Genomic DNA, 12,721 nt, shown 5'->3' with positions numbered 1-12,721 from the left:
AAGCCTACCATGGGGAACCTTATCAAATGCCTTGCTGAAGTCCATATACACCACATCCACCGCTCGACCCTCATCAACTTGTCTAGTAACATCCTCAAAGAACTTAATAAGATTTGTGAGGCATGACTTGCCCCTCACAAAGCCATGCTGACTGCATTTAATTAAGCCATGCTTTTCCAGATGGTCATAAATCCTATCCCTCAAAATCCTTTCTAACACCTTGCAGACGACAGGCGTGAGACTGACTGGTCTGTAAATGCCGGGGATTTCCCTATTTCCTTTCATGAACAGAGGAATTACATTTGCCTCCCTCCAGTCTTCAGGTACGACTCCAGTGGAGAGGGAGGATGCAAAGATCTTCGCAAGAGGCGAAGCAATCACATTTCTCACTTCTCAAAGCAGCCAAGGTCAAATCTGGTCTGGCCCTGGCAACTTGTCAATCTTAATGTTTGTCAAAATTTTCAGCACATCAGCTTCCTTAATCTCTATCCGTTCCAGCATGCTTACCTGCTCCTCAATGGTTTCATTCACTACAAGGTCCTTTTCTTTAGTAAAGACAGAAGCAAAAAACTCATTTAGGGCTTCCCCTACCTCCTCAGACTCTATACTCGAGTTCCCTATGCTATCCCTGATCGGCCCTACTCTTTCTTTGATCATTTTCTTATTCCTCACATACGTGTAAAATGCCTTTGGATTCTCCCTAATCCTTCCGCCAAGCCTTTTTCGTGCCCCCTCCGGGCTCTTCTCAGACCATTTTTGAGGTCCTTCCTTGTCTGCCCATAATCCTCTAGAGCTGAGCAAGACCCTTGCTTCCTCCACCTTGCATAAGCTGCCTTCTTTCTTTTGACGAGAAGCTCCTCCGCTCTCGTCATCCAAGGTTCCTTTATCTTACTCCTTCTTGCCTGTCTCAGAAGAACACATTTATGCATCACTCGCAACAACTGTTCCTTAAACAGTCTCCACTATGTAGCCCCTCCCCCACCCCAATATTTTTGGTATGTTATTTGTGTCTTCTGTTGCAAAGACGGAACCCAAACTATGTATTCAGTTGGTTTGCCATCTCCTTATTCCCCAGTATAACTTCTGTTTCTGACAGTAAAAGACCTGTGTTGTCTTCACTGATCTTTTCCTCATCACAATCTTTTATAATCAGTTTGTACTTTCCCTGCAAGCTTACTCTCACACTTAATCTTCCCCTCTTAATCAATCCCTTGTCCTTCCTAGATGATAGTGTTCATGGGTTCGGAAGTTGCTATCTCAGAAGCTTTGGAGAATTTTTGGTGGTGCGTCTTGTAGACAGTACACACTGCTGTTACCGAACATTGGTGTTGGGGGAATGAAAGTTTATGATGTGGGATCAGTCAACCAGCTGCTTTGTTCTGATGTCAAACTTCTGTTGTCACAGCTGTACTCATCCAGGCAAGTGGAGAGTATTTCATCACTCTCCTGACTTGTGCTTTGTAGATGTGAACAGACTTCGGGAGTTGAGAGGTATGTTGCTCACTGCAGGACTCCTAGCCTCTGATTTGTTTGTTTCGTCACAGCGAAGATCTTGACCCATGGGAGGAATCTCTCAGTTCCACGATCAGTCAATAAACACTAGCAATTCGGTCTGGTTCTGTAAGATTTCACACTTTATTCAATCTTGGCCGGGCACAGGTTGTCCAGTTACACAGAGGTTAAACACTTCCATGTTGCTCAGAGAAACTGCGCATGCGGCTTAAGACAAAGACATTTTTATACTTTTTTTTGAGAAGTATGCAGGCCATAATCACAGAGCACATTCAAACAATTACCAATCAATTTTAAAGAAAGGACATTATTGACAGCAACTTGGCACAATGATATTTCCTGGGAACCAACCTTATTTTCCAACATCCAATTCCTCCTATCTTGCAAACCAAGTCTCTGCACCTGCACTTGCAAGGTCAGTTAGGATGGCTAGTAATGTCTTATCTAGTCTAGTTATTTCTACGCTGTAAAGGAAGCATTGTCTGCTAATCTCTGTAGAGTCAGACTGCGGTCATGTCAATTATGCAGCTTTAGCAGGTTAAAAGCCATTTTATGCAGCTTTAAGCAGAATTGCCAATTTGCAACTGAGAAGCCATTTTGTCATGTTATTTGCATTAAAAAGCCATTTTATTGCTGCCTATGTTAGTAAGAGTATGTATTAAATGGTTATTCTTGATTACAGCCCGTGTTCAGATTTCAGATGCTCATCTCCCCTCTTTGGTCATTCCATGACCACACCATAGGATGGGAGAGCATAGATTAGATCAGTCCAATCAAATGGATGCGAGACAACGCCATACTTCCTTCTCATCTGGGGAGGAAGTAGGGGTAGGCAATCGCACCTCCTCATCTTCAGTTGGATGGAGAAGAAGCATTTTCTGGTGTGAACCGATGCTGTCAACAGAAGTTATTAGCTTAGCAATTACACATTAAACAATAGCAATGCCAGCAAAGAGACAAACTAAACCAATACCAATATACATAGCCAGATTTATCAACCAGTTGTATCATGAGCCAAAGCCCCAATCTCCCCATCCCACGCCTTCTGTCATTTGACCGACGAAGGTGCGGATGTTTTCTATATGCCTGGTAATATTCTCAATGAGCTGAAAATGTGTTGCTGGAAAAGCGCAGCAGGTCAGGCAGCATCCAAGGAGCAGGAGAATCGATGTTTCGGGCATGAGCCCTTCTGTCCTGAAGAAGAGCTCATGCCTGAATCGTTGATTCTCCTGCTCCTTGGATGCTGCCTGACCTGCTGCGCTTTTCCAGCAACACATTTTCAGCTCTGATCTCCAGCATCTGCAGTCCTCACTTTCTCCTAATATTCTCGATGAGGCCAGTAACCCCCATCATGCATTTGCCTTTAACTATGATGCAAACCCCACCTTCCTTCTCGAGTAGGTAGTCGAGGGCATACCAGTTTTGTTGGGAAAATAGGTGTAATTCTGACAGCATGTCCTTAACTCCTGGTAAGGTCACGGCTGTCTTGTTGTCCAAGAGGGTGAGGCCGCAAATGAGATCATTTCGGTTTTGATGGCTAATAATGCCTGCAGACCCTCCTAAAGAAAAATCACTAAGACTGAGTTTTAATGGTGCCCAAAGCCCTAGCATCTCTCCAATGTGCGTAGAATTCGGGTGAGACTGAACGTTTGACAGGGAAACTCCAATCCCATTTCCATTCCCAGGTAATTGGACAGGGAACAGTAGGCGGGAAAAGTATGGGGAGTACCTATTTCATCAAGGACAAGGAAGTTGGTTGCTTTGCCTTGACTGAAAAAATACTAGCTGAAAAATGTGTTGCTGGAAAACGCAGCAGGTCAGGCAGCATCCAAGGAGCACGAGAATCGACGTTTCGGGCATAAGCCCTTCTTCAGGAATTATGCCCGGTAAATGCCTTAGAAGCATTCCATACTCCTTCGTTGGGTTTCGGGAAGGGGAAAGGGGTCAAAGAGTCTTTTGTGATGTAAAGGCATAACAGACCACTTTGTCCCAACCAAATATTTTATTTTGACTTTGAAGAAACATATTGTTAGTAAAAGATAATATTTTCCCCGTTTCTCTTTTGCGGCGTGCAGATTTAGACCTATTTGAATGGGGACAAGGCTTACCAGGGCTGCCCATAGCACAACTGAAATCAAACTGGTACACAACACCTTGACAGGGTAAGAACCATTTAGACTTGTTCTGTAACTGAACTGTCCGATCCTCTTGATGCAGTTGACCGTTGCGATAGTCATTCTTGTTAACGTTCCATGCATCAAAGGAATCAGTTTTTCGGCACACAAGGACATCTTTCCGGCATAAGTGGTACACAGTCTCTGGTTGCTCAGGATCACATGGGTAAACAGTCCCTTCTTGAGCACCAATGCTGGCAATGACGAGTCCATATAGCAGGGTAAGTTCGATCTTCATCATAATGGTCATTTCTGGAGCAAGGATTGGGATATCTAAAACAGACGAAGAATTACTATTCGAAACATGCAGCTGTATCTTAGTTGTCTGGTTTGATTCCGGTTCCTCTCTCAGTTCCCCGTCGTCTTCAGCTCCATCATCTCCCCCCTTGGAATCGTACAATTACCTTCCAATGATTGCGATGAACCCAGGCAGAGTGTCTGACCACCTTAACAGCAGTCGGGGTAGTGAGGAGGACCTGGAATAGTCCTTCCCATCGAGGTTGGAGACCACGGCGTGTCCAATTCTTGATGAGAAAGAAAGAGCCTGGTTCAACAGTAGGAACACTGTCAAGGGAGGAGAGTTTCTCGTGAGCAGCACGGACTTGGGAGTGAAGACCTCGCAAAATTTTAGTCAAGGAGAGGAAATAGGAGGACAGTCATGTGGTGGAAGTGAATAGAGGAGGAGGCATCATCCCAAGGTGTGTGGAAAGCTCGACCTTGGACTATTTCGGCTGGGGACTAGTTAGTTTTACCCACATTGTAGGTGGAACAAAACCAGAGGCAATAACCTGACCCATGAAGGACCCTGTCTCAGAAGTCAATCTGGTAAATTTAGTTTTCAGAGTCTGGTAACAACACTCCACGAGCCCTGCAACCTGTGGACGATAACCATAATGAAGTTGGCAGCATATTCCAAAGTGAGAGCATCATTCTTCATTAATATCACCAATAAAATGAGAACCATTGTCAGACACAGGCAAAAGGGAATACCAAAGCAGGGAATAATCTCCTTAAGTAAGATATTTACAACAGTTTTGGCAGCAGCATTTGAAGTAGGGTAAGCTTCAACCATGACCAAAACATACTTATTGTGCTGACACCTTTGCAGGGTTTGGCAGGGCCCTTCAGGGAGGGTTGTCTGTCCCACCCTTGTCCAGTTGTGTTCTTGGCAGGTGAGACATCGAGCATTAACGCATTGGGCCATCTGCTGGAGGCAAGGGCGCCACCAGGTGATCAAAAGGAGGTCAGATGTCGAACAAGCACCACAATATGTAGCATTGTGGAGACAATCAATGACCCATAAAGCAAGAGCATCAGACATACAAATCTGTCCAGCCGGAGTAGTCCATAGTGTAGTAATAGGATTACAATAACAGCCGGCTTTGGACCACAACTGCTTTTCAGAATCAGAGGTGTCCCACTGTAAGGTAACAACATCTTAATGGTTGGCATTAGTTTGACCGAGGTTGACCCACTCTCGTCGGAGCTTTCAGTCTGGCTCATCATTTTAGGCACAATCATTAAATGGCCACGAGAGACTTATTTTGCAGTCTCATCAGCAGCACGGTTACCAATGCCGACAGGGGATTGGCCAGTAGTATGGGCAGCACATTTGATAACAGAAACGGTGGCACAGTGGTTAGCACTGCTGCCTCACAGCACCAGAGACCCGGGTTCAATTCCCGCCTCAGCGACTGACTGTGTGGAGTTTGCACATTCTCCCCGTGTCTGCGTGGGTTTCCTCCGGGTGCTCCGGTTTCCTCCCACAGTCCAAAGATGTGCAGGTCAGGTGAATTGGCCATGCTAAATTGTCTGTAGTGTTAGGTAAGGGGTAAATGTAGGGGTATGGGTGGGTTGCGCTTCGGCGGGTAAGTGTGGACTTGTTGGGCCGAAGGGCCTGTTTCCACAGTGTAAAGTAATCTAATCTAATCTAAACCTGTTTTGGGAGCAGGAGCACTGTTAAAAGATCTGAGACAAGCTGGCAGTGGGGAATAGGAGTACCAGATAATGTGAAAAACCCTCTGTTTTTTCAGAGTTGTCCAAAATCATGTATAACCCCAAATTCATATGGGGAGTTAATTTTAAAGTTAATACAAAGACCCATCCCAAGGATGCAGGCACAGATCAGAGCAAAAAGCTCAGCTTGTTGGGCAGGAAAAGGAGTCTCAAAGGCAGCAGACTCTAGGACAGAGCCATGGTCATCAACCTGTATGGTCAGTAGAGGAACTACCATTAGTGAACATATTGATATCAGGGTCTGAGATAGGGGCATCCGAAAGATCTGGATAAATTTGAATGTCCTCATTGATGAGGAGAAAACAATCATGATCAGGAACGGATAAGGGTGAAGGGGGATGTGCAAAGAAATCGGCAGGATTAATGGTGGTACAGTACTTAAAGGTCAGTCAGGGATTGTTGAGGTAAACCTCATAACGGTTTTGGTGAGCAGTAGTCAAATGTTGAGTTTGCAATTGTCCCAACAGGGCAATTACTACATGAGCTGAAAATGTGTTGCTGGAAAAGCGCAGCAGGTCAGGCAGCATCCAAGGAACAGGAGGGGGCGGAGAGGTCAGGAAGATGATTGCAGGTTAGGAAGGCTGAGTTCGAGGGATTTGACTGAGACAAGGTGGGGGGAGGGGAAATGAGGAAACTCTGCACAGAAGCTCTTCAGTCATGTTCTCAAAAGCGGTTAGGATTTGAGTGCAACAGGGTGTCCTAAAGCAACAGAATAAAGTTTAGTACAGAAATAGACAACTGGGCGGTGTCGATCTCTATGTAGTTGAGTGAGAACTGAGGAAACACAGTCATCTAGAATAGTGCAGTACAGTTGGAAGGATCTGTCATAGAGTGGTCTTTCCAAAGCGGGAGCTTGTGATAAGGCTTGCTTAAGCTCATCGAAGGCTTGTTTTGCCTCTGAGGAGAGGTCAAAGGTACCTTCATACGAGGTAAATGGGGTCAACATCTTAAAGAGGAGGGCAGCGTTGGGAATCCATTGTTGGCAGATATTGACCATGCCCAACCACTGGCATACATGTTTCCCAATTGTTGGGACTGGGAAGTTGACAATAGGAGTGATGCACGTCTGTTCAAAAGAACGTGAGTCAGCAGACAGGATGAAACCTAAAAACTTTACCTGACGTTGTGCAATGGAACCTTTTTCAGAGAGACTACATAGCCCAGGCATTTCAGATCGTTGAGGAGGAGGAGGACGACATCAGAGTGGTTGGATTCTTCATCCAGACTGGCAACAAAGAGGTCGTCTATGTATTGTATCAGTGCAGATCCACCTGTGAGGTTTAGAGACTGCAATTGTTTCTCTATAAGACCTGAGAGAAAAGGGTTAGAGAGTGTATGATCCCTTGAGGTAGTCAAGTCCATGTCAGCTGCTGTCCATTAAAGGTAAAGGCGATAAGGTACTGACTGTCTTCATGAAGAGACAGAGAAAAAAGGCATGTTGCAGGTCAACAACAGCAAAACATTTAGCTTCTGAGGGCTAGAATATATGCTGGATTTAGGACCAGGGCATGAAGAGGCTGCAAGATGGCGTTGATAGCTCTTAAGTCTTAAACCAGTCTATACTGGTCTGTCTTGCCAGGTTTTGGGACAGCTATAATTGGAATGTTACAGGGTGATTGGCAAGGGAGCAGAATGCTTTGGTGGAGAAAATCATCAATTTAAACAGTAAGGCTCGGTATCGCTTGTTGTTTCAGCGGATATTGGCGGATGGATGGTTGAGTAACATTTTGGTTTTAGAGCGATCTGAATGGGTTTGCAATCCGTGAGTCCAACATGGGAGGGTGTTTCGACTCAGTCTTCTGGATGGACTAACTCAAGGATATCCCAACCTTCATGGTGCCGGAGTGTGGCATTGTTTGAAGTAGGAGTTGGATAGTAGAGGATAGTCATCCCTCTTTGGAATGTTTGCAGCTGATAGCAGTGTTGGCCAGCCCTGGTGACTATACGGTGGACCAAGGGGCCCAGTCCTTAGCGTGATGAGGCAGATTAATCTTCCGGGTGATGTGAGGGGCTGAGATTTCTGCTTGTTTCCACAGGTGAGAGCGTATTGGAATGAAATCTGCTTTGCCTTCTGGTCCAGTGACCCAAGCCAAGATCTGTATAGTCCATTCAGTACCAATCAAATCTCTGAAGAAATCTTTAAGGGATTTGTCTTGGCCTGTCCGAACATAAGCAAGGGTGACGTGACTTCCAGACTCTTGGGGGTCAAGTGACCACCATTGGGGTTTAGTGGACACGTACAGTTGGCGCTCAACGGAGTTAGAATCAAGTTGGACACCATCAGGGGAGCAGGCGAGTTTAACTTGAAAAGCACACAGCAGATCTTGTCCCATTAGATTGCAGGGTAATGTGGTAGTGATCGAGGAGAAAGTGAGGTCTGCAGATGCTGGAGATCAAAGTTGAAACTTTATTGCTGGAACAGCACAGCAGGTCAGGCAGCATCCAGGGAACAGGAGATTCGACGTTTCGGGCACAGGCCCTTCTTCAGGAATTGTGTAGTGATCACAATGTGGTAGTGATCACAAAGCGGTGATCCAGGGACGATGGAGTTGATTAGCATTAGCGTCAACCAAGTCCAGATTGTCTTGACTGCTGTGGTGACAGAGGGCGGCAGACAGTTTAATAACATGGAGTTATATTGAGCATTGTCAGCATGAAAACTCAAGGTTCGATCCCCAGAATAGGACTCATAGCATTCTCGGAAGCGTTCAAGGAAATCTTCAGCAGACTCCTTACTTTTAGGGCAAAGTTCGAGAATACTGGTAAGATCATTAGGTTTTACCAGTATGGCGGATGCAGCAGCAAGGATATCATCCTGTTGCTGCTGATCCTGAGCTACAGCTTTGGAGAGGGCAGTGAAATCATTGTAACCAATGCATTCAGTGAACTGGGCGTATTCAGTACAGGTAAGGATTTGTTGAATAAGGGCCCAAAGGTCCTGGGCAGTGCCATCATAAACTTGAATTGTGGCGTTGAGGGGCCTTGTGGCGGTCTGGTGCATTACTGAGAATAGACATAATTTCATGGGGTTTCCAGGGACAGTAGACACGGATAGTGGCGTTTTGACTGGGAGTGCCAGCCCGTGGGCTCGGCAGTTCTCTCATTGGGAACATGCCTGATGCATGTATTTAGTCTCTCGAGTCCTCGAAGAGGAACTCAATGGGGTTTCTGATGGTTGAGCGCGTTGTTTTTTAGAGGATTGGTTAGATTTTGATTTTTGTCGACTGCAAGTATTAGTTTAGTATTAAAAGTTAGTAAACTGAGGAGGGGGTGGGGGAACAGGCTTGGCTACAGTAGCAGCATATGTTTGAAGATGAGCTGCAGTTGCCGAACTAACAGGATCCTGAGGAATGGGAGAAAGAACGGCATTAACGGGGCGGGGTGGGGGGATCTAATATCTTGCAAACCTAGTCTCTGCACCTGCACTTGCAAGGTCAGTTAGGATGGCTAGTAATGTCTTATCTAGTCTAGTTATTTCTATGTTGTAAAGGAAGCATTGTCTGCTAATCTTTGTTGAGACAGACTATGGTTAGTTCAGCTTTTAGCCGGGTTAAAAGCCATTTTATGCAGCTTTAAGCAGAATTGTCAATTTGCAGCCTAGAAGCCATTTTGTCATGTTAGTTGCATTAAGAAGCCATTTTATTGCTGCCTATGTTAGTAAGAGCATGTATTAAATGGTTGTTCCTGACTACAACTAGTTACTTCAGCCTGTATTCAGATTTTAGATCCTCAACAAATGTAAAAGGCTAGACCAGTTTAGTATCTGGTCAATGGAACTACCAGGATTTTAATAATGGGGAATTTGGCGATGGCAATGCCATTGAACCTGATGGGGCAATTATATTCTTCCTTGTTGGATATGCTCAATGCCTGGCACTTGTGTGGTATGAAGGAACATAGACTACCTCAGTATCTAAATGAATGTTGTTGATCACTATGCAATCATCTGTGAACAACCCTTCTTCTGACCTTATGATGGAGGTAAAGTCATTGACGAGGTTACCGAGACGGTTGGGCCTTGGATACTACCCTGAGGAACTCCTGCAGAACCATCCTGAAGGTGAGAGAGAGACCTGCAAAACCATAATCATCTTCATTTGTGTTAGGTATGACTGCAACATGTGTAGAGTCTTCCTCTTGATTCCCATTGACTCTCGTTTTGCCAAGACTCTAATGTTACAGAGTCAAACACAGCCTTGAGTTTTGGGATAGTCACTCCCACCTCACTGAAATTCTGCTGTTTTGTCCATGTTTGAATCATGGCTGTAATCAAGTCAGGAACTGAGTGACCCTGGTAGAATCTGAATTGAGAATCAGTATCAATAATTACATTGTTGCCAGTAGGCTAGTTTTTTATTCCAGATTTTTATTTTCAAATTTCATAATTTACCATAGGATTTGCACCCATTTTGCACACATTAGTCTGAGGTTCTGCATTACTAGTCCAGTGATATTACCACTATGCCATTACCGACTCGGCAGTAATGTCTTTCAAAGGTTTTGGATTCTGATTTAATTCCACCAAAATCAAATAGCATGTGTTACTCATTATTTGAGGTGGAATCATAAAATGATGCAACACAGGAGGCTGTTCAAGCCTTTATACCTCGCAGGAATAATCTCATGACAATGCTTTTGCCTATGAATCAGATTGTTAATATTTTAAAAATGGACATTTCAGACAAGTGAAAGAAGAAGCTGCATTTTGTATAATTTTCCCATGTGTCATAAGAAAACAAGTGGCTAGTGGCTTTGAGCATGTAGCCATGCACCCCAGTGATGGTGACAGCTTTAGCTATTTTCTGTTCAACCTGTTCAGAAATATTATGACATACGTCTGGAGCATGTGAGTCTTAAATCTGAGCCTCCTAACTTAGTGGTACAGATATTCCCACCGTACCACAAGAGCCCAGATGCAGCTTTAGATTTGTGATTCTTTTATGTGTTTAAAAATCTGATATGAAATCTACCATGGGATGTCATGAGGCAAGTTTCTTTCTCAGTGGAAGTGAGTACAAAATCAAAGAGCGTGTGTGTTAAAAGTCTACTTGTGCATATATGAAATTCTGATGTGGATTCTTCATGACCATTAATGATATTTGAGGTTAACATCTTCAATGCTGACAAGTTAAACAGTAGAAAGCTGATAGTGAATTATAAAGATAATCAGTGGATTCTATAACATCTGTTGTTTCAATTGTCTTACTTATTAGGACAATACCCATTGCATTTCCGAGATAGCTTACTCATTTGTATGAAATAATAAGTAACTATAAATGCCCTTTTGTTTTCTTATTTGGTATTTAGCACTGGCAGAATTTGAGGAACCAAAAAGGTCTACATTGGTTATATTTGGAGTGCTCACTCTGAGTGTTCGAATCTATCAAGATCGTTGGGGCTATGGTGTTTTCTCTGGACCAATTGGAACAGCTGTCTTCATAATAACCATCAAATTTGTACGTAGAGTTACTAAAGCATCTATGCATGTCCTAATGTTATATCACTATTACTGTTCATCATTGCAGCTCTTCTGGCATTCATCTGACCTAGTTTCTCTCTTTTTTTTTGTTTCACCAATTTTAGGACCAGAATAATAATTGAGTATCTATTAATCCAGTCTTTGGTTCACTTAAATATCAGGTTGTTTTACTGTGTAGATTTTGACCATAAGACATAAATCAAATGGCCATTTATATTCTTATCGAGTCTGCTGTGCCATTCAATGAGATTATGGCTGATCTGATAATCCTTAGTGCCACTTTACTGCATTATTCCCATACCCTTTGATTCATTTACTGATTAAAAATCTGTCTTGAATATACTTCATGACTTGCAACTTCATCCAAGGGTCTTAGAATGAATGGTTGGTGAGATAGTTAATGTATTAGTTTTAATTGTCCAACGTTCCCAATATTCAGGGAAGATTCCTTTCAATTTAAAGTTAGTGCATGTAACTTATGCTGTATGACTCAAAAAAAAGTTTTAAAAAAAACATTGAAGGGAGAGAAAAAGACAAGAGTCTTCAGGCGTGTTAGCTTGATGTCTGTCACAGAGAAAATGTTAGAACCTATTCTAACATAAGCTAAAGCAGGGGACTTAAAAATTCAAGGTTAATAGGTGGAGTCAACATGGTTTTGTGAAAGAGAAATTTAACCAATTTATTGGAGTTCTTTGAGGAAGTAATGTATGCTGTGAATAAAAGGAAACAGGTGTATGAACTAATCTTCAATTTCCAGAATTTGATAAGGTGTCACATTAGAAATTATTGCAGAAAATAAACCCTCTGCACTGGGATGAATAGATGATTTGCTAGTAAATAGGAAACTGAACAGGCATAAATGGAAAATGTTATGGTTGAAAAGAAGTAACAAGCAGTGTGTCACAGCATCAGTGCCAGAGTTTCAATTTTTACATTTTATATAAATGACTTGGCCTGAAGATATGGTTGCTAAATTTGCTAATGATGCAAAAAAATCTGGGTTCCAAGAAGGTGGTGGAGTAGGACTTTTCAGCCGAAACTCATCCACTCCGTTCGTTTCTTTTTCTTTTTTTCCTTTTTATTTTCTTTTGTGTTTCTTTTTCTCCAACGTCCTGAACTCTCAGCCTCAGCATGGGCTCAAATACAAAGGTAAGGAGGTTATGCTTCAGCTACACAGGGCATTGGTGACATAACGACTGGGATATCATAGCAATTACAGAAACATGGCTCAGAGATGGGCAGGACTGGCAGCTTAATGTTCCAGGATACAAATGCTACAGGAAGGATAAAAAGGGAGGCAAGAGAGGAAGGGGAGTGGCATTTTTGATAAGGGATAGCATTACAGCTGTGCTGAGGGAGGATATTCCCAGAAATACACCCAGGCAAGTTATTTGGGTGGAACTGAGAAATAAGAAAGGGATGATAACCTTATTGGGATTGTATTATAGACCCCCCAATAGTCAGAGGGAAATTGAGAAACAAACTTGTAAGGCGATCTCAGCTATCTGTAAGAATAATAGGGTAGTTATGGTAGGGGATT

General features: G+C 43.3%; 1 protein-coding gene across 1 annotated transcript in view; it reads left to right on the top strand.

Moving 5' to 3' along the window:
- mymk (myomaker, myoblast fusion factor) overlaps window positions 1-12,721 on the top strand; it is a 38,850-nt gene that overhangs the window by 11,548 nt on the left and 14,581 nt on the right. Inside the window, exon 4 of the mRNA XM_043719750.1 lies at window positions 11,010-11,158. Coding sequence (XP_043575685.1) covers window positions 11,010-11,158 — 149 coding nt within the window. The remainder of the gene's footprint in view (window positions 1-11,009; window positions 11,159-12,721) is intronic.

The sequence above is a fragment of the Chiloscyllium plagiosum genome, chromosome 30 (genome assembly GCF_004010195.1).
Source record: "Chiloscyllium plagiosum isolate BGI_BamShark_2017 chromosome 30, ASM401019v2, whole genome shotgun sequence".
Classification (NCBI taxonomy): Eukaryota; Metazoa; Chordata; class Chondrichthyes; order Orectolobiformes; family Hemiscylliidae; genus Chiloscyllium; species Chiloscyllium plagiosum.
This window is presented reverse-complemented; position numbering and strand designations above follow the sequence as displayed.